Here is a 26,546-nt window from a genome sequence, read left to right as displayed (position 1 = left end):
TATAGTCTTCCGACCTGCCTCCTTCCTCTCCTGAGCGGAAGTGACGGAGGAAAACGGCATCGTCCAGAAACTGGCACCGATGTGCATCAGTGGCTACACCCGAGGTTCCGTAGCCTCACGGCTTCCAGGTTTTCAGGAGCGGCTCAGAGGCCAAGCCGAGAGGACCTACCGTGGACTGGGCTTGAGCGGTTGATGGTATCTTCAGATCAAGTGTCCCGGTGGAAGAGGCGGCCAAGGAAAGGTGCCAGAGCAGAGGCCCACGAGAGAAGGCCTGCAACCGTGAAAGGCATTGCTTCACCTTTGTCAGGTGGAAGATGGGAGTCTAGTTTGATGAAAGAGCACTAGACCGCGCCAGGCCGGTGCTCCTGGGTCGCTTCTTTCTGTGGTCTCAGGTTTGTCATTTGTATTGTGAATCTTTAACTCGAATGACCCCAAGTTCAATTCTGACTCTGTAAATGCTGCATAAGGAGTCCTGCTTGGGTGTAGAGGGAGGGTGGGTAGGATTTTTACTCAACCCTTCGGGTCGAAAGGCAGCATGCTTCTTTCTAATTTAACGTGGTGAGCAGGTAGTTGCATAGAAGATACAGGTTCCTTATTGGTCCTTTGCAAAGCCAAGTAAGCTTAAGAATCAAATCGCTGCCTTAGGTGGGCATCCGGAACCATGGCAAATTATTGTGGGACCAAATGGTAACACACAAATGTTTGTAGGTTTAAATCTTCTGTAGACTTAAATTCTGTAAAGCAAGGGACGTTGCTTTTATTATTATTATCATTATTATTATTATTATTATTATTATTATTATTATTATTATTATTATTTTGTTTTTGCTTTTCGATACAGGGTTTTTCTGTGTAGCCCTGGCTGTCCTAGAACTAGCTCTATAGACCAGGCTGGCCTCGAACTCACAGAGATCCACCTGCCTCTGCCTCCCAAGTGCTGGGATTAAAGGTGTGCACCACCACCGCCCGGCGAAACATAGCTTTTTAACGCATTTGATAACACAGTTTTAAAGTAACGAGGTGTTTTACAGATGGAGTGTAACACTTCCATTCCACAATTAATGAGAAAACTTAAGAAAGACAGTAAAGTGCCCAAAATATGCAATAGAAGCACAGTTGGAAGTTTTGAGAAAAAAATAGTGGATGGTAATGTAATATTTTCAGACTGTGCTACACACACTGCTACTAATTTAAGGGCAACACTTTTAATTTGTTTGTGGGACACGGCCTTGCTTTGTTTCCTAGGCTAGCCTTGAACTCCTGGACCCAAGTGACCCTCTTGCCTCAGGCTCTCAGCTGAGACCGTAGACACACCTGTTGCACTTAGATATTTTTAATTTTTATTCTTACATACTTGTTTAGTAATTGGGAAGTGCATTGTTGGATCTCCATTCACTATAATATCAAGGTTTCCATGTAACGTAATTTAAGTATAAGGAACATGGTTGTAAGTATCAATGTCATTCAGAGAATAATAAGTCAAGTGGTGTCTGATGAAGGCCAAGACCGTGATGATGGTAAGTAGGTGCGTATCAAAGTTTTGGGAGATAATGCAATTCTCTAGAAGAGTTTTGGGGATGTTGTTATTTCTCCTTTGATGTGGCTTATGTCACTGAAACTTTGAATGTCATTTTCAAAGAATGGAGGGCAACATGAAGCTGGCAATGGTAGAAGACGCTGTGGAGTACTGCCTGTTTTTGATACCAGATAAAGCAAGAGACACAGAGGAAACCAAAGAGATTCTTCAGAAGTACATTGAAAGAATAATGACCCAGTTTGCACCTATCCTGGTCCCTTATATCTGGCAGAATCAGCCTTTCAATCTCACATATAAACCTGCAAAAGGTAGAGTAATCCTTTCATTTAGTGTTGAATAAGAGAAATTTACACCCACAACTTTTAAAATCAGTGATGTTTGCCCATATCCGTGTAAGCCCCTAAACTGAAATATATACCACATAGGTCAGAATGTGGGGATTGTGGCTGTTGTTCTGAACTTTAGTTACGATGCTGTAATGTAACTGCCTGTGCTGCACAGGTCCGGGCTTACCCTGTTTCTTCAGTCATGGTTCCCTTTCACTGGTCAGTGCTTATCTTGATGATGTCTTTAGTGGGTTGCTTTGTTTCATGTAGTTGTTTGCTGAGAATCAAAGAGTGACTTTATCTGGCTCATAGAGATTATGAAATGGGTTTTGTCACTATCACTTGCCATCCAGAAGCATCCTGAATGTCCTTTACTGCTTACATGTGTTGACTTCAGTCAACTCTAGCAAAATACAGTAATCTGTTCCGCCATGTCTTCTAACTTTATGAAAATGATTAATAGATAGCTGGCCCAGGCTGTGTTTACACAGTGACTTGTGTAGGGTCTATTTAGGGTCAGGAGCCTGGTATCTTTTGTTCCTGCCATTCTGGCTCATAGTTTAGTGCTAATCTGTTATATTTGGCTAGCAACTGCTAAATTTCTCCTTTGCTCTTAATTTTACTGAGCTTTTTCCAGCACTGGGCATTGAACCTGGGGCCTTGTGCATTGCTAAACAACTGGTCTACCACTGAGCTATTTCTCCAACCCTAATTTTGTTGAACTCTTATTTTCTAGAGTACATGTGATGTTTATCGACAAGGAGACTAGCAAATTAGTATGCCACATCTAAAACCAACCCTTTAGCCAGATATCATAGCACCAGTGTTCTTAATACTCTGAAGGCTGAAGCAGAAGAATCACCAGCCTGGGGCCAGCCTGGGCCACAGAGGAAGACCCAGTTTTACAGCAAAAGCAACCTATTAACTTTTAGAAATGCTTCCCCTGTGTTTTCTTACTTATGCAGTGGCATTACCGACTAGTTACCCAAGCTAGTGAGTACTTCACCTTATCCTCTTCACTTTGCTATGTTCAGTCAGGCAGGAAGGCCTAGCATGAGCACTGCCAAAATATCCCTTTTCACAGCTGTTTGATCTCAGTGTGGCTACTCTTTTATTCTTTCATCCGGGGAACTACAGTTCCTAACTTACCTCTCTAGTTCCAGTCTCTTGAGCTCCTCACGCTGTTGGCAGTACCTTTGTAGAACACAGATTGGATGGTGTCACCTCCTGGCTTAATCTCCTTCATTTTCTTCTTGCTATAGGGGAAGGTTTCAGTTGATGTCTGATGTGTAACGTAAATAAAAATTGTACTCTAAGCATAGGAATAATATAAATGATAAAAAGTAATGAAATAAAGATCATAGTGCTCTACTCTAACTGGAAAGATAAGCGTGATTTGGACTGAGCAGAGGAGTTGAGCATTGAGCAGGCCTCTCACCTCACCTGGTTTTTGGCTGGGATTGCTCTGGTAGACCCTGTGTAACATTTGTTTGACCTTCATTCTGTTAATGTGGTACATTGCATTGATTGATTTCTTAAATTTTTATCTATTTTATGTGCATGGGTGTTTGCCTGCATGCATGTCTGTGCACCATGTTCATTCAGTGCTCTTGGAAGTCAAAGGAGGACATCAGATCCTTGGAACTGGAGCTCCAGAGGATTGTGAGCCACCATATGGGTGCTAGAAATTGAAACCGGGTCCTCTGGAAGAGCAGCCAGTGCTCTTAACCAGTGAGCCATCTCTCCAGCCCCATATTGATTGATTTTTGTATGTTGGACCATCTTTGTAGACATAAATCCCACTGGATTGTGGTTATTATAACCCTTTCAATGTGTTGTTGAATTTGGTTAATCAGCTTTTCATTGTTGTGACAAAAATACCTGAGAAAAATCAACTTAAGAGGATTCATTTTAGCTTATGGTTTCGGACTGATCACTTGGAAATGCTGTGTAACTCAGCCTGGCCTCAAACTCTTGATCCTCCTGCCTCAGCCTCCCCAGTGCTAGGATTACAAGTGTGTGCCACTATGCTCAGCTGTTAAAGGATTTTGATTACTGAGTCAATATCCTTCCTAGCTATAGGTCTGATAGTATTTTCTACTTCTTCATGATTGAGTCAAGACCTTAATTATTAATTTATCCATTTCTTATATGTTTCCCAATTTTTGGTGTAAGGCATTCATAGATTCCCTTATAATTGTTTTTTTTTTTCTATAGAAAGAGTCTACTGTTTGTAGAAAGAGTATACTGTCCCTGCTTTCTGTCTGAGTTCAGTAGTCCCTTCTTACTCTCATTTAATCTTGTTAATGATCTATCAGTTTTGCTGACCTCTCCCCGATTTAAAAAACAAAACAAAACACCCTGTTGTTTCATGGATCTCTGCTGTAATTGTCTTGTTTCCCCTGCTAGATCTATGTGTTGTTTTCTTGTTTCTCTGCTGTCTTACAGTGTAAAGTTAGCATGCTGCTGTGAGATTTTACATAACTGTAAACGGTTGCTGTCACTATTCTTGCTCAATTTTATGAAATTTCATATGTAGTGCTTTCATTTTCATTTGTCCCAAGATATTTTTTCACTTCTGTAATTTCCTTTTTGACTCTTGTTTGTGTAAGAGTGTGATGTTTAGCTTCTATATACTTACGTATGTTCTGCAATTCCAAAAGCAGAATCTCTTATATCCCCATGATACTCCCTTATCTACTATAACTCTGTGCCTTTGGCCATGCTGTCCCTTCTTCCTGAAAAGTCCAGCTCTGGTCATTCTGCAGCTGTCACTCCTGCAGACAACAAACCTTTACGTTCACACAACCTTTAGTGTGCTTTCAAAGACGGTTTGGTTGTCTGTTCCTTGTTTCAGGCCCAAGCTCCTAAGAAATACACATTCCATATCTTATTCAGAATTGCAGCCCCAGCTCCCAGAGTAATTCCTGGAACTCAGCCAGTGGCTGGTAATTGAATGCTTTCGTGTATTTTTCCTGCACTGTCAGACTTGCCTGGTTTATGATCACTTCTCTCTTGTTTATAGGAGGTGTTCCTGCTCATATGTATGGCATGACGAAGTTTGGAGATAATATCGAGGATGAATGGTTTATTGTTTATGTAATAAAGCAGATTACAAAGGCATTTCCAGAGTTAGTAGCAAGGTATTGTCATTATTCTAATTATTTTAAAAGAATTCTCATTTTAAAGCATAAGTGATTATATGTATCCATTTAGTAATTTTTTTTCTGAGGTCTGGTAGAAAACACACACACACACACACACACACACACACACACACACACACACATTTTAAAGATAGTCTCATTGTATAGTCCTGGTCTGGAACTTGATATGTAAACCAGACTAGCCTTGAACTCACAGGGATCCACCTGCCTTTGCCCACTCAGTGCTGGGATTAAAGGTGTGCACCACCAAGTCAGAACTTTTTTTTTCCTTAACCCACATTAAAAGTTTATAATAGCTGGGCGGTGGTGGCGCACGCCTTTAATCCCAGGACTCGGGAAGCAGAGCCAGGCGGATCTCTGTGAGTTTGAGGCCAGCCTGGGCTACAGAGTGAGTTCCAGGAAAGGCACAAAGCTACACAGAGAAACCCTGTCTCAAAAAACCAAAAAAAAAAAAAAAAAAAAAAATTATAATAATAACTTCTGGGAAACCATCAGCACAGCACCATCTTTTATGCTGTTTCAAATTTTGTTTCCCACAGATATCTGTTCTCTTGTGATTAGAAATCTGTAAAATACATATCACCAAGGGCTGTGTGTCAGCAGATCTTCCATACAGTCAGGTCAAGTGTGTGGCAGATCACTGGGAATAACTGCACGTGAAACTCAGGCTAAGAATATTGTACCCAAAGATTTTTTTTTAATTCAAATTCTTATACTCCAATAACTCAGAACAGAGTAAATCCACAGAAAAGATTAAAAACGAAAATCTGGGTGTGGTTAAAGTGAACCATGTGATGATGTTACTCAAAAATTAAAAATAGATGAGACAAAAAATATCTTTACAGATCTAAATTACACTGTATACAAAAGCCTTCCTAATTTCACCTACAAGTGGTTGTCCCTCCCCCTCGTCTTTTGGAACCTTGTAGTACCTATGTATTTCCATATTTTTGTCCAATGTAATACTTTGATTTTCTCTTTTTAATCTCTTTCTACGTTTCCTTACAATCTTATAGTTTCCTATAGATTTTTACTATATTTTTTAAGATTTATTTGTGTGTGTGTGTTGTGTGTGTGTGTGTGTGTGTGTGTGGGTTTGTGGGTTTGTGCACTTGAGTGCAGGTGTTGGTAGGAGCCAGATCATTAGATGCCCTGGAGCTGGATTTACAGGCATTTGTGAGTTGACTGATATAGGTGCTGGGAACCAAGCCTCGGTCCTGCAAGAGCAGGACATGGATGTAGTATGAATTCTCATTGGTCTTAATAAAAACTCGGAGTCAGATGTCAGGGTGAATGTCAAAAGATCAGAGAAGTAAAGGAGCTAGCCAAAGTCACCTCTTTTTTTTTTTTTTTTTGGTTTTTCGAGACAGGGTTTCTCTGTGTAGCTTTTCGCCTCTCCTGGAACTCACTTGGTAGCCCAGGCTGGCCTCGAACTCACAGAGATCCGCCTGGCTCTGCCTCCCGAGTGCTGGGATTAAAGGCGTGCGCCACCACCGCCCGGCCCAAAGTCACCTCTTACCTCACCTCTATAACTTCTCAGACTGAAAAAGGGCTGAGCTCCTGTCTCTGCCCACCTTATGTTCCTCTCTCCACCCAGACATATCACTTCCTGTCTCCTGTCTATACAGACCTCCAGACCTCTATGGTTAACTGATGGCCAGCTCTACCCTCTGATCTTCAGGCAAGCTTTATTTGTTAGAGCACAAATAAAATATCACCACATTTCCCCCTTTTTGTCTAAAAAATAAACTATATACTATTAGTACAATAACTATATACAGTATATACAGGCAATAATTATATCAACAATATCTAGTCCATAAACATTTGACAAATTCAGAGAAAATACTCCATTGTCTATCCTATCTTGGTGAGTCTTAAAGGTTGTACCTAATTCACTTTCTGTCCTGACTTGCATTACCAAAACTATCTTTTTTTTTTTTTTTTTTTTTGGTTTTTCGAGACAGGGTTTCTCTGTGTAGCTTTGCGCCTTATCCTGGAACTCGCTTTGGAGACCAGGCTGGCCTCGAACTCACAGAGATCCGCCTGGCTCTGCCTCCCGAGTGCTGGGATTAAAGGCGTGCGCCACCACCGCCCGGCTCCAAAACTATCTTTTAATGTCTCTCAACCCTATACACTTTACACCTCTTTAGTGAGTTTCTTTTCTGAATCTGGTAACAAGGAAAACTGTAACTACAACTATAAAGTCTTCAACTCCATCAGAGACCCAAGAAGGAAATATTATTACCTGAGTAAGCAGGAAGTGCAAGCAAGTGACTTCCAAAAAATGTGAGAAATGACAAACAGATGGCTGCCTGGACAGTCACCCAAGGTTCCTCTGTAACGTTGGGGCATCCATCTTTGACCTACAGGCCTAGCTTATCTGAAAGACTTTCCTGTGAAGCAGAACATTCTGAAGACTGTCCTACCTTGTCTTGGCGAAGTTCGGCAGTCACTTTCTTTAGTGTCCTGCTTGTCCAATTTGGATGGCATACTGTCAGCAGCTGAGGAAAGGGCACTTTCATGCCCAGTGGCTAACTTTTGCCACAGAGAAAGTAAACTCCATGTGGAGTTTCTTCGATGCCCATCATCTCTCAAGTAGATTGGTCCTGCCAGGAGCAGACATGTTTCATTGTCATAAAAAACAAACAAACAAGGCCAGGCGGCAGTGGCATCCTGGCTCTCAGGAGGCAGAGCCAGGCGGATCTCTGTGAGTTCAAGGCCAGCCTGGGCTACAGAATGAGAGATCCAGGACAGGTGCCAAAACTACACAGAGAAACCCTGTCTCACCAGACCAGACCAAACCAAACCAAACCAAACCAAAACAAACTGCTGAGCCACTTCCCAGCTCTGCTCTACTGTATTTTAAATTTTACCTTTTTTTTGGACAATCTGTACATAGTATATATTCAGGTATTTTCTGAGAAGGGAAAATGTGTTTGATCAAAGCTGTTTTGTGCTCTGTGAATGTGAAAAGGGGCCTTTCCTTTCGTTAGGATTGAAGACAATGATGGTGAGTTCTTGTTAATAGAAGCTGCTGACTTCCTTCCTAAGTGGTTGGACCCTGATAACAGTGCCAATAGGGTAAGTACACCTGGGCTTGGAGAATACAGGGATGAAATCATGCCGTATTATTTTCTGTGTCCCTAGAGCTTCCCAGAGCCCATGAAGAGACTAAGATGTGCCATTTTTCAGGTGTTTTTTCATCATGGGAAACTGTGTATTATTCCTGTGCCAAGGAAATCTGAAAGAATACCCTGGCTCCCCACTACACCCCCAACAATCCAACAGGCTTTGAGTATCGTCTCAGCACACCCAGAAGCTGTTTTAGCTTCAGAATCTGTACAAGCTGCTGTGGACAGGCGTATCAGAGGGTAAGAAAGAGAGTAACACTGATACTGTTAGCTGAGCAATATTTGGTTCAGCACAGCGTTTTCTTTGCATGTAGAATGCCTTCCACCTAGATTAATACTCATCTGCATTTTATCGTTGTTGCTGTTCATGCAATTGACAGTTAAATTTATGGGATTTAAATTCAGAAATCAGATCAATTGGTTGATTGACTGAGATAAGGTCTCACTATGTTGTCCAGGCTGGCTTTGGACCCCAAGGCTTAAGCCAACCTCTTCCCTCACCCTTCTGAGTAGCTGTGATTCCAGGTATGCCTGACTTAGGTGTAGTTTTTCTTCCCATTCAAAAGTATCTTTTCAGCCAGGCAGTCGTGGCACACACCTTTAATCCCAGCACTCAGGAGAAAGAGGCAGGCGGATCTCTGTGAGTTCAAGGCCAGCCTGGTCTACAGACTGAGTTCCAGGACAGCCAGGGCTTCACAGAGAAACCCGGTCTCAAACTCCACCCCCAGAATATCTTTCCTTATTTACCTTAGGTGTCATAGCAAAATATTATCTATAAAAATTTGAGGCCAGGGCTGGAGAGATGTTTTCATGGTTAAATACACCAGCTGCTCTTCCTGAAGACCTAAGTTCAATTCCCAGCACCCATATGGCTACTTATAACAGTCTGTAACTCCAGTCTCAGGGAGTTCCACACCCTCTTCTGGCCTCAGTGGGCACTAGGCATGCATGTGGCACACAGACATATATCTAGACAAAAACATTCATACACATAAAATAATAAATTAAAAAAAGTAAAATGAAAATTGAGATTTTTTTTAAAGATGAAAACCTGAAGAAGGCAATACAATACATTCAACCTTTTGTTGTTTTGTGGTTCTGGAGCTTCTGTATGCCCTTTGACCTGTGTGGAACCCTGTAGCTTCTGTGTGGTGGAACCCTGTAGCTTCTGTGTGCCCTTTGACCTGGGTGGAACCCTGTAGCTTCTGTGTGTCCTTTGACCTGGGTGGAACCCTGTAGCTTCTGTGTGCCCTTTGACCTGGGTGGAACCCTGTAGCTTCTGTATGGTCTTTGACCTGTGTGGAACCCTGTAGCTTCTGTATGGCCTTTGACCTGTGTGGAACCCTGTAGCTTCTGTATGGTCTTTGACCTGTGTGGAACCCTGGAGCTTCTGTATGGTCTTTGACCTGTGTGGAACCCTGGAGCTTCTGTATGGCCTTTGACCTGTGTGGAACCCTGGAGCTTCTGTATGGCCTTTGACCTGTGTGGAACCCTGTAGGTTCTGTATGGCCTTTGACCTGTGTGGAACCCTGTAGGTTCTGTATGGCCTTTGACCTGTGTGGAACCCTGTAGCTTCTGTGTGCCCTTTGACCTGGGTGGAACCCTGTAGGTTCTGTGTGTCCTTTGACCTGTGTGGAACCCTGGAGCTTCTGTGTGCCCTTTGACCTGTGTGGAACCCTGTAGGTTCTGTGTGTCCTTTGACCTGGGTGGAACCCTGGAGCTTCTGTGTGTCCTTTGACCTGGGTGGAACCCTGGAGCTTCTGTGTGTCCTTTGACCTGGGTGGAACCCTGTAGGTTCTGTATGGCCTTTGACCTGGGTGGAACCCTGTAGGCTTCATTTTGAAGAGAAGACAAGTTCCAGTGGCATTTTAGTTCAATGTATTGTCTTAATGATACTAAAATTCTTTTTAAGCTGAGCATGCTAGCTCATGCCTTTAATCCTAGCACTCTGGAGGCAGAGGAAGGAGGATCTCTGTGAGTTCCAGGCCAGCCAGGAATACTTAGTGAGACCCTGAAAAAAAGACCTCAGTATTTGCATACAAGTACTGTATGCATTATGAAATACATACAGTACTGAAAGCATTATGCTACCTGTCACAGGTACCCGGAAAAAATCGAAGCTTCCCTGCATCGAGCACACTGCTTCCTTCCTGCTGCAATTGTGGCCGTGCTCAAACAGCGACCCAGACTGGTGTCTGCAGCAGTCCAGGCCTTCTACCTCCGGGACCCCATCGACCTAAGAGCCTGCCGAGTTTTCAAGACATTTTTGCCTGAAACACGAATAATGACATCTGTGAGATATCTTTCTTGGTCATTTAGTTTTTCTTATAATTTTAATAGTTCTCTTAGAAAACTAATGCACGTTTCTGTCCGTGTCAGGAGGAATGTTAAGACTCCTCATTTTGTGACTTAGTATGTCCTACCTACTTTTGACCATATTTTCCCTACTGTAATAACTTCCTTCTTAACAATAAAACATCTCATCCCTTAAGAATTATTCTCTTCCACCCCCTCCTAAACTACCCTAGTGTAGTTAGTGATAATTCCGGTAGTGACAGCTGAAAAGTGGGTAGTATGTGAATGTTTATCTCAATAGCTGTTTCTGAAAACACACAGGAAGTGAGCAGGTAGGGCCTTCTCTGCAGCTCACCTATGGGTACATAAATGTGAAGCGCATGAGTGGACTGACTGTTAGATCAACTATGAAATGATATCAAAATTCAATTTCAGGAGAAGACTCACATATTTTGTATCCTAATGCCCAGGTCACTTTTACTAAATGTCTGTACGCACAGCTGGTACAACAGAAGTTTGTGCCAGACCGGCGGAGTGGATATGGGCTGCCACCTCCTTCACATCCCCAGTACCGCGCCCATGAATTGGGCATGAAGTTGGTAATGTTGAATGAGAAAACTACCTAACTTACTTTCCCTCCCTCCCTTCCCCCTCCCTCCCTCCCTCCCCCCCTCCCCCCTCCCCCCTCTCTCCCTCTCTCTCTCTCCCTCCCTCCTTCCCTCCCTCTCTTCCTTCCTTCTTCCCTTTCTTTCTTTCTCTAACACAAACGAGCTTTAAGGACTGGAGAAAAGGCTCAGTGGCTAAAAGTACATAGTGTCCTTGCAGAGGACCAAAGTTTGATTGCCAGCATCTATATCTGGTGGCTCCAGAACAAGTGGGTTCCCAGGCTTCAGGCCTCTGAGTACCTGCATTCACATGTACATACTCATCTACACACATACACATACACATATAAATAAATGAAATGTTTTTAAAAGACTACACAAAGAAAGACACTCTTGAACATTAGTGATAGAGATATAAATTGATTCAATCCCTATAGACAATAATTTCCCACTGTTCATCAACATTAAATTGCACCAACCATTTTGCTTGTCATTTTCACTGAGATAATGAGTGACACAGCATAGGAATTCAAGAAGTAAGTCCTGCTTATGTGAGAATGAAGTAAAATTCATCAATTCAAATCAGAGCATCAAGTGAATTATTCAGTAAATAGTGATCCAGCAGCTGTGAAGCCGTCTGAGAATTAAAGTCAGTTCCTTCACACTTAGAGCAAAATAAATTCCACTTGGACTAAATAATTAAATGTAAAAATTGAAACCATAAAATTAGAAAATATAGGAAATTATCTGACTAGGAAAGACTTTATAAAGCATGGCTTGCAACCGTAAGCAATAAAAGACTGATCATTTGATTATGTAAACATTTCTAGCCAAGTGCAGTGTACATCTGTGTACGTCTGTGTACATCTAAATGTGTCCCATTTAGAATCCAGGAGCCAGAATGCAGCCTGGATGACAGACAGCAAAACTGTCTCAAACAACAACACAACAGTAAGTGGAAGAAGAGAAATTCTGCATGGAAAAGAAAAATGCCATGAACTCAAAAGAGACCAGAAAATCTGGAGAAGGATTAGGTGTTCCTGTAGAAAAGAATACTAACTGATTAATTTTCAATGTCCAGAAGTTGAATAGATAGTTCACAGAGAAGGAAGTATAAATGAATTTTAATTTAAAAATGAAAAAACTTTGACCTCTGTTTTTAAAAATTAATATAAAGCCACAAAATAGTTTTTCACCACTAGATTGGCAAGTATAAAGAAGTATGAGAACATATACTGAATTGGTAAGAATTTATAAGAATATATAAAGGAAAAAGATACTCTAACATGTTGATAGAAATAAAAATTGAGCTGGGGGGCTGGAGAGATGGCTCAGGGGTTAAGAGCAATGGCTGCTCTTCCAGAGGACCCGGGTTCAATTCCCAGCATCCACATGGCACATCACAACTGTCTGTAGCTCCAGTTCCAAGGGACCCAACACCCATGGCAAAAAACACCATGCACATTTAAAAAAAAAAAAAATTAAAAAAAAATTGAGCTGGGTGTGGTGGTGCACACCTTGATCCCAGCACTTGGGAGGCAGAGGCAAATGGGTCTTTGAGTTTGAGGCCAGCCTGTCTGCATACTGAGTTCCAGGACAGCCAGGGCTACATAGTGAGACCCTGTCTGGAAAAAAACCCACAAAAACAAAAAAGTGTTCTAAGTGTTCACATGCCATTGTGTCCAGTCATCTAGTTCTTGATTGGGGCTAAATGGGAAGAAATTAATTTAAGATGATAGAAAAAGAAAATACAACAATATAACAAAAATTCTGTCTATGTCGTCTAGGCTCATGGATTTGAGATTTTGTGCTCCAGATGTAGCCCACATCTCTCTGACTCCAGGAAATCCCCTGTGACTGCTTCACCCCTCTGGGCCGGCTTCCTTGAAAGTCTGAAGAGGAACGATTACTTTAAGGTGAGACTCATGGTGCTTGCTTCTTGTGTTCGTGTGTGTGTGTGTGTGTGTGTGTGTGTGTGTGTGTGTGTGTGTGTGTGTGTGTGTGTGTATGTGTGTGTATGTATTGTGCATGTGTGTGTTATTCGTGTTCTCACATGTGGAGGCCAGAGGTGGGTGGAGGGAGTCCAGTTGACTATACTGGTTGGCCAGGAAGCTTCCAGGCCAGCCTCGTCACAGAGAAATAAAGCGAGGTAGTAGATGTAAATATGCGAGCATGGTAACAAAGATAATTTAAGGCGAAGGCTCCTGTACATCACTGCTAACATTGTCATTGATGGACCCTTGCCTGAAAGTAATTTGAGAGTGTAATAGAGATATGATCAAAATGCATTAAATATACAAAAAATGTCAAAATGAAAACCATTATTATATATAATTAACATTTGTTAATGAAACACTCACTAAAATCAAGAGAATTTGAATCCAGCTGTGGTGGTACATACATGTAATCTCAGCTCACCGGAGACTCAGACAGGGAATTCTAAGTTCAAGGGCTGTTTGGCTGTGTAGCATTTCAGTTGAGTCACTTACAAGACCTAGTTTCAAAATAATAATAAAATGAGGCTGGGCATGTAGCCCAGTGGTGGAGCACTCACACTGGATAAGTGCTGTTCTAATGGTGGAGCACTCACACTGGATAAGTGCTGTTCTAATGGTGGAGCACTCACTGGATAAGTGCTGTTCTAATGGTGGAGCACTCACTGTATAAGTACTGTTCTAATGGTGGAGCACTCACACTGTATAAGTGCTGTTCTAATGGTGGAGCACTCACACTGTGTGAGTGCTGTTCTAATGGTGGAGCACTCACACTGTGTAAGTGCTGTTCTAATGGTGGAGCATTCACTGTATAAGTACGGTTCTAATGGTGGAGCACTCACACTGTATAAGTACTGTTCTAATGGTGGAGCACTCACACTGTGTAAGTGCTGTTCTAATGGTGGAGCACTCACACTGTGTAAGTGCTGTTCTAATGGTGGAGCACTCACTGTATAAGTACTGTTCTAATGGTGGAGCACTCACACTGTATAAGTGCTGTTCTAATGGTGGAGCACTCACACTGTGTAAGTGCTGTTCTAATGGTGGAGCACTCACACTGTGTAAGTGCTGTTCTAATGGTGGAGCACTCACTATATAAGTACTGTTCTACTGGTGGAGCACTCACACTGTATAAGTACTGTTCTAATTGTGGAGCACTCACTGTATAAGTACTGTTCTAATGGTGGAGTACTCACTGTATATGTGCTGTTCTAATGGTGGAGCACTCACACTGTGTAAGTGCTGTTCTAATGGTGGAGCACTCACACTGTATAAGTGCTGTTCTAATGACTGGTGTTGTGTTTTCAAGGGACTGATGGAAGGCTCTGCTCAGTACCAGGAAAGACTAGAAATGGCAAAGAACTACTTCCAGCTCTCCATCCACCGGCCAGAAAGGTGAGTTATAACTAGGACCTACCACAGAGGAAGGCAGGCTGTTGGTTGGATAGTTCTTTTTAATTAATATATTTTATAAAAGTATCATGGAAGTATGTATGTGTAATGTGTGTATGGATACAGACACGAACATGCCACGGGGGATTAAACTCAGTTCATCAGGCTACCATGGGCATCTTGCCTTCTATAAGTAAGATTTTTGTTGTTGCTATGAAAATAACATAACTAGAGTAGAGATTGATGTGAGAAGGAAAATATTTATACCAAAGTTGACCATTATTATTTTGATTTATTGGTTTCTAGATATTTTTACTATTTATATCTATATTATAGATATTTTTATTCCTGTGTAATTTTACTTCTTCATTTTCTATGAGTACAATTCTTTTTTTAAAATTTGTGATTTGTATGTATGAGTGTTTTGCTTGTGTGTCTGTACCTCATACATGCCTGGTATCTAAGGAAGCCAGAAGACGGTGTTAGAGCCCCTGGAGCTTGAGAACAATTACAGCCATGTGGGTGCTGGGAATCAAAGCCAGGCTTCTGGACGAACAGCCAGTGCTCTTAACCTCTGAGCCACCTCTCCAGTCCCTACAGTTCTTTATAACACACTATTTAAGGAAATGGATGTACTTACATAAGGCACACAACTGTTTTTGCTACTGAGGAAAATATACAAGCTGCTTAAATCTCTAATATTTTAAGAGAGTGTGGTGGTTCATGGGTGTAATCCTAGCACTCAGGAGGCTGAAGCAGGAGGATCACTATGAGTTTGAGGCCAACCTGGCCAATAGAGAGACCTTGTCTCAAGAAACAAAATAACCAGCATTTGAAAGTTTCAGGAGAGACTCCCATTTCTCACACTGGTCATTTTCCAGCAGTTTCGTGTTGATTTGGTTTGCTTTGGTCTTTTGATATTTGAATCAGAGTCTCACTATGTAGCCCAGCTGGTCTTACATTCTTAGTCCTCTTGCCTCCTCCTCCCAGGTTCTGGAATTAAGAACATGAGCCACCATGAGTGGCCTTTCAAACTATTATAAACCAAACTCCTGTCTCCCTCCTGACCTGTTCTTGAATCCAGAGCTTAGACATCTTTTGAATGCTCTGCAAGAGTTAAGTGCTCTTAACCACTGAGCCATTTCTCCGGTCCTTAGAGCTTTTAAGACTTTTATGTGTTTATTATGTATACAGTGTTTGGTCTGCAGGTTTTGCTTGCAGAAGAGGGCATCAGATCTCATTACAGACGGTTGTGAGCCACCATGTGGTTGTTTGCTGGGAACTGAACTCAGGTCCTCTGGAAGAGCTGTCAGTTCTCTCAACCTCAGAGCCACCTCTCCAGCCCCATCCTTGGAGTTTTTTTAATAAGGGTTCATTACTTTCTGTCTTAGTTTTGAGACAGGGTCTTGTATAGCCCAGGCTAGCCTTGAACTTGCTGTGTAGCTGAGATCAAGCTTGAACTTCTGATCTCCTCCCTTTACCCCCCAAGCAGGCGCTACCCTGCTAGACAGTCTCGTGATCTTCTAGCAGCAGCAGCACATCCCCACTGTCCTTGGTCTAGGCTGCAGCTTCTGTTATTGTCATCTGTGTCCTGCTTCTTCCTGCTGTCCCTCCACACCTTATCTCTTCAGCCGTGTCCACACCTACACTGGGTTCCCAACCTCTAGTGACTCTTTCCTTCCATGTCAGCCATTAGAGCCAGGCAAATATACCTCGGATAATGCCAGTCTCCCATCTCTTCAAATTTATTAGAGATTATAATGTACAGGTACCTTAAATATCCATCAAAAATGAATAAATGAATTGCAGTGTATTTTCTTTCAGATTTTTTTTAAGTGACAGAGAAAATTGTGCACGTGTTTTATGTACAATATAGTGGGGTTTTTTGTTTTGTTTTGTTTTGGTTTGGTTTTTGTTTTTTTTTTCTGAGACAGGGTTTCTCTGTGTAGCCTTGGCTGTCCTGGAACTTGCTCTTGTAGACCAGGCTGGCCTTGAACTCACAGATCTGCCTGCCTCTGCCTCCTGAGTGGTGGGATTAAAAGTGTGGGCCACCATCACCCGGCTCAATGTGGTGTTTTAAAGTGTATATCCACTGTAGAATGGTTAAGTCTAAGTAAAATGTGTATTACCTCATACATACTTGATGATGCACTTAAAAATACACTGAGTCGTGAGTATTCTGGGTGCACGGGTAGCACAGCATACTTGTGGAAGTTAAAGTCAACTTGCAGGAGTGAGTTTCCCCTTCCACCGTGCAGGTCCTGAGGGTCAAACTCGGGTCATTGGGTTTGGTAGCAGGTGTCTTTACCCACTGAGCCATGGTTCAGGCCCTATCTTTTCTTTAAAAACAAAAACAAAAACAACCAACTTTGTTCATACCTTAATAAAAGTAATTAATTGCCTCTTCCGTGTCTCTTTAGTATTTACTCTTCTTAAATGACTGTATTTGCCATTAAAAAAAGTTGTTTTTAGGGTTTTGTTTTGTTGGTTGATTCTCAGTGTCTTTTTAGTCCATGCTGGCCTCAAACCTTCTGTATAGCTGAGACTGGTTTTGAACTCCTGATCTTCTTGCTTCCACCTTTCAAGTGCTGGGATCACAGACACACACTGCCACACCCACCTGTGTTTTACCATTTATTATGACTTTTTCTTGCCCAGTAGTGTCTGCATACCGTGGGGTAGGGATAATTTATTACCCATGTGATTTTTCTAAGTCTCCAGCCGTGTATTGGATTTGCTTCATCTAAATAGTTGAGATGGTGCCGTCAGTGTAGACAGTAAGTGACGTCACCACCACGAAGAAACGCTCGTGTCTTTCAGTCTTGCTAGTTCACTGGCTATGAGCCCAGGGGAGGAGGTCTTGACCGTGCTGCAGACGCTGCCGTTTGATGTCGAGGAGCTGAAGAGAGAAGGAGCTCATCTTCCTCCTGAGGATGGTGAGTGATGGGCCAGGAGCAGAGCAGGAAGGTAAAGAAGGAGGGCCTCTCCTGGGGCATGGCTCCCCTCCTCTCTTTCAGATGACCAGTGGTTAGTCCTCTCACCGGACCAGCTGGACCAGCTGCTGCAAGACGCCGCGGGCAGGAAGGAATCACAGCCGGTTCCCCAGAAGGAAGAGGAGCAGAACTATGATGTAGCACAGGTCTCAGACAGCATGAAGGCCTTCATCTCCAAAGTCTCAACCCACAAGGGGGCAGAGCTGCCAAGGTAGCTACGCAGAAATGCCAGTTATAACCAGGTTCAAAGTCGTCGTCAGCAGAAAGTCCCATTTCCGCTTTGGTTTTCTTCTGTTCAAGATGGAGTCCTACTGTGTTGCTCTGGTCTCAACTCCTGGGCTTAACTTATCTCTCTCTGTCTCGGCCTTCCGAGCAGATGTGACTGTAGCCACATGCCACCACACTGGGGTGTTTCGATGTTGCTTTTCTCTCTCCATTCTTTTTTCTTGTATGTGTGTAATGGCTGTTTTTATTTTTGAGCAAGTTCCTTGTGCTGCTCGGTTTCCTCTTTTGGTGCTGCAAAGATTGCATCCTCTTTATCTGAGGTCAGATTTCAGGTAGTCTTTGTAGTTCCTGAAGTAAGCCAGAAAACACAGTGGGTTTAAAAGCCACCACCTAGAGCCATGGCACTGTCACTCTGTTAGTCTGTTGTTCCGAGACAGGGTCTCTCTACATAGCCCTGGCTGTCCTGGAACTCACTATATAGACCAGGCTAGTCTTGAAATTATAGCTCTCTGCCCGCCTCTCCCTCCAGAGTACTGGTGTTAAAGGTGTGAGCTCCCATGCCCAACTTCTGTAGACTCTTATTCAGAACCTGTAGATTCTATTGCATGTAGCTCTCAATGGGCTCAGGCTTCTGATCTCCTACCCCACAAGCAGACAGAATCTTGAAACTCAAAGAGAGGGATTCAAGGAACTCATCAGAGGCAGAAAGAATCACAGAACTGTGAAGCTGTTTGTGGCAAGTAATTAGGAAAAAGTGGATAAATAGAATTGTTACCTGTACAGCAAATATCTCTCTTCTTCTCTTTTTGTTGGTAATGGGATTGACCAGAGGCTGTGCACACTATTGACCAGAGCTATAGACCATTGACCAGAGGCTGTGCATACCATTGACCAGAGCTATAGACCATTGACCAGAGCTATAGACCATTGACCAGAGCTATAGACCATTGACCAGAGGCTATGCACACCATTGACCAGAGCTATAGACCATTGACCAGAGGCTGTGTCACCATTGACCAGAGCTATAGACCATTGACCAGAGCTATAGACCACTGACCAGAGCTATAGACCATTGACCAGAGCCTGTGCACACCATTGACCAGAGGCTGTGCACACCATTGACCCATACCTATAGACCATTGACCAGAGGCTGTGCACACCATTGACCAGAGCCTGTGCACACTATTGACCAGAGCCTGTGCACACCATTGACCAGAGCCTGTGCACACTATTGACCAGAGCCTGTGCACACCATTGACCAGAGGCTGTGCACTCCATTGACCCATACCTATAGACCATTGACCAGAGGCTGTGCACACCATTGACCCAGAGCTACAGACCATTGACCAGAGGCTGTGCACACCATTGACCAGACCCTTTGCACACCACTGACTCAGATCTATAGACCATTGACCAGAGCCTGTGCACACCAACAAGTGCACCTTGCTAAGCTCCTTCCCAGCCCAGTGAAACTTTGCCGGTGTTACTATTCCTGAACTGTAAGAAAATATACAAGTTTATGCATGTTATTTGTTGTTAAGAGGCAAAGAATAAGGGAAGGTGCGATTTTTTAAGCTTTGACTTTTGTTGTTTTCTTGCCTTAAACTCACATGAAGTCACGATCTTCCTGACTGCCCCTCCCAAGTGCTGGGGTTAAAGGTATAAGCTGGAGTCCTGTAAGAATAAGCATTATGTAAGTGAACTCAGATAAATCATTTCTTTTACTACGTGTCCTGTAGGGAGTAAAGAACAGATAGGTCACCGAATGCATGTGCTTAGATGTCTGTTAACAAGGTGTAAATTTACTTTCCTATCACCAGACTTTTGTATTTTTATTGCCAGCCAAATAAACACAAGGAATTTTTATTTATTTAAACTGTGATTTCCCTTGCTGTTCCTGTCTTGGATATTTCTGGTAGTTTCTCCAAGCACAGTACTTCTTAGAACGTGCCTCAAAGAACTGTGGTCAGGATAAATTACATGCCTTTTCCCTTTTATCTTCCAGAGACCCTTCTGAAGCGCCAATCACTTTTGATGCAGATTCCTTTCTTAATTATTTTGATAAGATTTTAGGTGAGTTACAGTGTGGTGTTTCCTCTTATTTTGCAACTGTGAAGGGGTATCACTGTTTTTAGTGCACTGGGACATTAGATCATGTATGAGCCAAAATACTCCTTTCTTTTGATGGTTTCGAGTTGTTTTTAACCATAAATTACTGCCTGGTTGAATTGCTTTACAGAGGCAGCCTAGTTAGTGTTTGACTTGCTAGCTGCTAACTGAGAACACAAACCTTTACGTTTTGAAAGGATTTTTTTTTTTTTTTTTTTTTTTTAAGATTTATTTATTTATGTATACAGTGTTCTATCTGCATGCATGCCTGCACGCCAGAAGAGGGCACCAGATCACATTACAGATGGTTGTGAGCTACCATGTGGTTGCTGGGAATTGAACTCAGGACCTCTGGAAGAACAGACAGTGCTCTTAACCTCTGAGCCATCTCTCCAGCCCTGCTCTTGCCTTCTTTTTTTTTTTTTTTTTGAGACAGGGTTTCTCTGTGTAGCTTTGCGCCTTTCCTGGAACTCACTTGGTAGCCCAGGCTGGCCTTGAACTCACAGAGATCCACCTGGCTCTGCCTCCCGAGTGCTGGGATTAAAGGCGTGCGCCACCACCGCCCGGCTGATTTTTTTTTTTAATGTGGCTTCCATGTTACGTTTTCTGTCTTTCGTTCAGACTTACTATTTTAGAAATCAATAAGAAAATAAGAAACAACAGAGGGCTGGGGGTTGGCTCAGTTAGGAAGGTGCTTGCTGCACAGGAGCACGCGGACCTGAGTTCGGATCACAGGCTCACATAAAAAACCAGGCATGATGCATAAGCCTCTAATCCAGTACTGAAGGGACAGAAGTCCATAGGCGTATCCCCGGAGCCTGCTGGGGAGCTCCAGGTTCAATAGAGAGACTGTGTCAAAGTACAAGGTCAAGAGTGATAGAAGAAGACCCCTAACATGCAGTGTACACACATGCAGACACACTGGCACACACATGTGCACACACACACACACACACGTACATGTGCACACACACACACACACACACACACACACACACACACACACACACACACCAAAATCACAGGGTATGAACAGGCTATGCAATGAAGAGTAACCAGTAAATCTTTGAAAATAGTTAACTCTTCCTAGTAAGCAAGCAAATGAAAAACAAAAGCATAATTTTATTCTCACCTTAGAAAAAATTAATCAGCTGTTTTAAAGGGTTGGAGAAATGAACACCATCAACTCTGGGGAGAAGTAAGTCTAAGTTGTCTTTTCACAGGACATTTTGAGAATCTAGGAAGACCATTATTTTTGACTTAGCAATTTCACTTCAAGGATTATTTACTCTATGAAAGAGATAAATGGTCACTGATGGCCATTTCAGTGCTTTTTTTGTAGCACCCAAATTCTAATGACCACCAAGGGAGAAATGGGTAAATAAATCACTGTATTGTGAATTTGCACAGCCATAATAAAGTATGAAGTCATCTGTGTATTTTGCAAGAAGGCCTACAAGACATAGTATGTAGAAAAGCAGACCATAGTTCACTGTGAACACATCTAGGTTAAGAAAGAAAACCATAAGCTGGGCGGTGGTGGTGCGCACCTTTAATCTCAGCACTGGGGAGGCGGAGGCAGGTGGATCTCTGTGAGTTCAAGGCCAGCCTGATCTACAGAGTGAGTTCCAGGCCAGCTAGGGCTATTGCACAGAGAAACCCTGTCTCAAAAAATAAAACAAAACAAAAAAGAGAGAGAAAACCGTGGGCCTGCTTTCTTGTTGATCTTTCAAGGGACTGGCATTTGGTTCTGGGCAACCATGTCAGGCGGCTCACAACCTCCTAAAACTCCAGCTCTAGGGGATCTGATGCCCTCTTCCGGCCCGTGTAGGTTCCTGCACATACATGGGCATATGTATGCATACACAAATGAAAATAAGTCTTTTACTGAAAGAAATCTCCATATTTGCATACGCTTGTGCACAGAGCTGTATCTATCATCTGACATCTGCATACCATCCAGCTGTTAAAGATGTCTCAGAGAAGGCAGTGAGCTAGGAAACAGTGTCTCTGTAGCTGAATGTTGACATCAATGTGTATTTATGTCGTTTTCTAATTTTAAATTTTTTAAAAATAGTCCTGTAATTTAAAAAGATTTATTTTATATACGAGTATTTTTGCCTCTGTGTATTTATGTGGATCATGTATGTGCCTGGTTCCTGAGGAGGCCAGAAGAGGGTGTTGGATAGCCTGGAACTGGAGTTCCAGATGGTTATAAGCTGCCCTGTGGGTGCTGAGAACCAAACCTAGGTTCTCAGCAAGACAGCAGTGCTCTTAACCTCTGAGCCATCTCTCCAGCCTCCATTTTTTATCTGTATTTTTTATGGTGCTGGAGATCAAACCCAGGGTTTCATACATGCTAGGCAAGTTCTCTACCACTGAGCTCAGTTTTTAAATTAGAAGATACTTATTATTACTATGTGTGTGTATGTCTGTGTGTGTGTGCATTATGTGTGTGCAGGTGGCATGTGTACAGCATGAGTGTAAAGGTCAGACAGGACAACTTTGTGGTGTAGTTTTCTTCTCCTCCCTTAGGGCATCTAACCCAGATCATCAGGTTGTACAACAGGCAGCCGTCCTTGGGAACCGTCTCAATAGCCCAGTGTTTTCATCTCACTCATTCATTCATTCATTTTTTTTTTTTTTTTTTTTTTCGAGACAAGGTTTCTCTATGTAACAGCCCGGCTGTTCTGGATCTCGCTCTGTAGACCAGGCTGGCCTCCAAGTCACAGAGATCTGCCTGCCTCTGCCTCCCGAGTGCTGGGATTAAAGGCATGCGCCACCACCACCTGGTTTCATCTTTTTTAAAAAAAATTTTTGATTATCAAATTCACTTTACAAAGCTGAAGTTGAATCTCTTGGCTCAGCCTGTTCCTGGTCCTACAAGAGCCTCCCTGAATCATCGTTTTGGGAAAGGATTTTTACAGAGTAGCTGGGGTAACTCATTTGGTCCTTGTGAAACCTTCTAGCCCTTTTGAGATGTGTAACCCAGTACTTCCTTCTGTGTCTCGGTCAATACAGGGGCAAAACCTCCAGAGTCAGACTCTGATGACACGGATGAAGACGACTTCGAATGTTTAGACAGTGATGACGACTTGGGCTTTGAAACTCAGGACTCTGAGTCTCTGAAAGGAGCTCTTGGCAGTCTCAAGTCCTACATGGCCCAGATGGACCAGGAGCTGGCGCACACCAGCATGGGCAAAAGCTTCAGGACCCGGAAGCAAGCAGTAAGTTTTTAACCTCTCCTTCTCCATGTGTAGGAGAGTGACAGTCATATTTCATCTGAGTTTTCCTTTCTTTTCTTTTGATTTGTGAGGTTTGAAATGAATGAGTGCTAATTTTATTGCTGGCTGATTGATACTAAGAATTGACCCCAGGGCCTGGGCTACATGCTAAGCACACAGTCCATCACTAAGCTATACTCCCAACCCCAAGCACACTAGTATAATGAAACATTGGTATAATGAACAGTTCTAGGGGCCAGGTACAATGACGTGTGCCTATAACCCACAGCCACTGAAGAGGCCGAGAAAGGAAGATCACTTAAGCCCAAGAGTTTGAGGCCCATGAGGACTGTAACAGAGGGGCAGCTGCTGAGAGTGTAGTTCAGTGGTAGAGCAGGGGTCTGACCTGCACGAAGCCTTTGGTTGAGTTTTCACCACTAAAAGGAAAAGGCAGACTATAAACTTAATTTTCTAAATACAGACTTCATGACTGCTTCTTCTCCTTCCCCTTCTGTGTCCCACCCCCTTCCTTTCCTTCATGTCAGGGTGTTGCTTAGAGTGTTTTTAAATTCCTAAACTTAAGTGATCCCCCTGCCTCAGCCTCTGAGTAACTGAGACTGCAGGCATGGACTACCATGTCTGGTTATAATTATATATATATATACATACATACACACACACACACACACACACACACACACACACACACACACACATACACACATTTTTTTAAGTTCTTTTAGTCTTTGGAGATAGGGTTTCTCTGTGTAGTTCTGACTGCCTTGGAACTCACTCTGTAAACCAGGCTGGCCTCGAACTCAGAGATCCACTTGCCTCTGCGTCCCGGGTGCTGGGATTAAAGGCATGTGCTACTACTGCCCAGCTATAATTATATTCTTAAAGGGCATAGGGGACTGGAGAGATGGCTTCAGCCATTTAGAGAACTTGCTGCTCTTGCAGAGGACCTGGGTTCAGTAGGGTGACTCACAACCATCCTAACTCCAGTTCCAGGAGAGCTGATGCCATCTTCTGACCTCTAAGGGCATCAGGCATGCACTTGGTGTATATACATACATGCAAGCAAAACATTCTTATACATAAAATAAATAATTCTTACCTAAAACATATCTATGGGTGTTTTGTGTGCATGTATGTCTGTGCCCCATGTGCATGCTTGGTGCTTTGGAGGCCAGAAGAGGGCACCAGATCTTCTGGGAGTGAAGTTACAGATGGGATTGGAATTATATACAGTTGTGAGCTGCCATGTGGGTCCTCTAGGTCAGCAAGTGCTCCTTACCTCTAACCCATCTCCAATTCATTTCTTAAGATTTATATTGTGAGTGTGTGTGTATGCACACATGTATGCCAGTGCATACCACTGTGATTACTGTGCATGGGCTGAAGTGAGAACATGGCATTGACTCCCTTAGAGTGAGTAACAGGTGTTTGCACCATCTAAACCACATTTAAAACTATAATCACTTTCAACCTAATAGAAATTATTTATTAGATTTAATTGTGAATAAATATCACCCAAGGATCTTGTTATAACAAGGGCCTTTTTGTTGGTTTGTTTTTGAGACAGGGTTTCACTGTTCCAGCCCTGGCTGTCATAGAACTCACTCTGTAGACCAGGCTGGACTTGAAATCACAGAGATCAGTTTAAAGGCATACACCACCATACCAGGCAGTAACGGCCATTATTAAGCCAAATGGACAAAGAGCTGAAAATTCCTGTTTTGAGAAGTCCTGAGAGATTCAGACTGTTAGTCTGTGGACCACAGTTTTTGTAACACAGATATGAAGGTCTATAGGTCAAGGTGCAGTTTTTCCAATCTTTTCCCCAGCCTGTGAAATAGGAGGCCCACGTAACAAACTGGATGCTTTGTAGTTAGATGCCGCTTAAAAGACTGTGGTCAGGGAACAAAGGAAATCTAACTTCTTTTGTTTGGGAGAAAACTTAGATTTTTGTCCTTTATTAATGTGTAGATATTAATGCAGGCTCTGAGTGTACTTCTTTAATGCTAGCTATCTCTTTGGGGTTATTTCAAAGCAGGGACAGATGTGTTCAGTTTGTAGGAACTCTTGAGACCGAAATGTGTCTTATTCTTTAGAACCAAGCTTCTTTTAAGATGGGATCTCTAGTCCAGATTGTCCTCAAGCTCCCTGTGTAGCTGAGTTTGACCTTGAACTTCTGATCCTCTGGCTTCTACCTCTGGAGTGCTGGTATTACAGGCTTGTGCCACCACCACACCTGATGGAACCAAGTGTTTTAATATGTGCATCAAATCACATTATTAGAGCTAATTTTTACTTTATGCACCAAGGATTGGAAATTTCATTTTTATTTTGGAATTCAAATGTATATATTATTGCTAAGTTATTGCATTTTACTGTAACCAACCTCCAACCTTAAGGGCTACTATAGTTCTCATGTTGTATCTTATCTCTCTCTTCCTCTCTCTCTAGAAGAAGGAAACTCCTTCCCAGACTGCAAATGACAATTCAGATGAGGAAGACTCAGGTGCAGGAGACTGCGTTGTCGAGGCGGTGGATGTAGACCTGAACCTGGTTTCCAATATCCTGGAATCCTACAGCTCCCAAGCAGGCCTGGCAGGGCCTGCTTCCAACCTGTTGCACAGCATGGGGGTTCGACTCCCCGACAATGCTGATCACAGTCCACCAGGAAGCCAGTGAAGGGTTAGCCTGCATGTCAGCTGAATCAACAATAAATCCTCACAGACAGCAGCGGCCGTACGAGTGTCTGCCTTGCAGCTTTCAGAGTCCCAGTACCACCTCTCACAAGTCCTGTGATCTCATGAGCTGGTTTCATTTGGTTTAAATTTTCCCAAGACCCATGTCTCCCTTGTAGTTTAGTAAAACACAATGCACCCTTGATGTAATTCCGAATATTTAGGTTCTCTTAGGTGTGTTCCTCCTCAGTCAGAATTCTAAGTTGGCAAAATCCCATTTCATTCACTTTTTAAGTGCTGAACTTTAAAGTGTTCATTCTGTGGCATTTTGCACATGTGTTCCTAATTCAAGATAACTTATTTTTTTAAGTAACTAATTAAAAGCATTAACATACAGAGGACTGGGGTTCTATTCCCAGCACCCACATGGGGGCTCACAACCACCTGTAACTCCAGTTCCAAAATGTTTTGATGCCCTCTTCTGGCCTCCGTGGACACTGCATGTACATAGTGTGCACACACACACACACACACACACACACACACACACACACACACACAAACTATAAATGATTAATTAAAAAGAAAATCATCAGGCTAGGTGGAGAGCCCTGTCGATAAAATGCTTGCCACACCTTTCCTTTCCCCAGAATCCACCTGAAAAAAGCCAGGCCTGCTGACAAATGCTTGTAATCATAGCCCTGCGTTTATCCATAGTGTGCTGGCCAGCTAGCCTCATCTAATCACCAAGCTCCAGGCCAGTGAGACCTTTCCTCAAAAGGCCACGTAGATATTGATCTCTGCTTCCACACATGAACACACGTCTGCCTGAATGCACACATAGACTTATAC

At 42.8% G+C, this 26,546-nt stretch overlaps 1 protein-coding gene across 2 annotated transcripts; it reads left to right on the top strand.

The window, feature by feature from the left end:
* The first annotated feature begins 106 nt into the window (after positions 1 to 106).
* On the top strand, positions 107 to 25,749 carry Ecd (ecdysoneless cell cycle regulator). 2 transcript variants are annotated; one of them, XM_052733487.1, is made up of 14 exons: positions 107 to 392; positions 1,640 to 1,845; positions 4,889 to 5,006; positions 8,027 to 8,114; positions 8,226 to 8,404; positions 10,265 to 10,457; positions 10,930 to 11,058; positions 12,852 to 12,980; positions 14,368 to 14,453; positions 17,280 to 17,386; positions 17,468 to 17,654; positions 19,674 to 19,741; positions 22,799 to 23,004; positions 25,471 to 25,749. In XM_052733487.1, the coding sequence occupies exons 2-14, from the start codon at positions 1,641 to 1,643 to the stop codon at positions 25,696 to 25,698; spliced, it is 1,923 nt and encodes a 640-aa protein (XP_052589447.1). In that variant the 5' UTR covers positions 107 to 392; position 1,640; the 3' UTR covers positions 25,699 to 25,749. The 2 variants fall into 2 exon arrangements, with proteins under 2 accessions (XP_052589447.1, XP_052589446.1); XM_052733486.1 differs by having other exon boundaries at positions 17,271 to 17,386.
* The last annotated feature ends 797 nt before the right edge of the window (positions 25,750 to 26,546 follow it).

Source organism: Peromyscus californicus, unplaced genomic scaffold (assembly GCF_007827085.1).
Source record: "Peromyscus californicus insignis strain IS unplaced genomic scaffold, ASM782708v3 Scaffold_12__1_contigs__length_115047231, whole genome shotgun sequence".
NCBI classification, from domain to species: domain Eukaryota; kingdom Metazoa; phylum Chordata; class Mammalia; order Rodentia; family Cricetidae; genus Peromyscus; species Peromyscus californicus.
This window is presented reverse-complemented; position numbering and strand designations above follow the sequence as displayed.

What these genes read in the sequence shown, in the direction of transcription:
- Ecd (XM_052733486.1), top strand. Translation starts at nt 1,641, where the DNA reads ATGGAGGGCAACATGAAGCTGGCAATGGTAGAAGACGCTGTGGAGTAC. An exon ending in GTGGACAGGCGTATCAGAGG is followed by an intron (nt 8,405 to 10,264) that starts GTAAGAAAGAGA and finishes TACCTGTCACAG; the next exon opens with GTACCCGGAAAAAATCGAAG. An exon ending in ATGAATTGGGCATGAAGTTG is followed by an intron (nt 11,059 to 12,851) that starts GTAATGTTGAAT and finishes TATGTCGTCTAG; the next exon opens with GCTCATGGATTTGAGATTTT.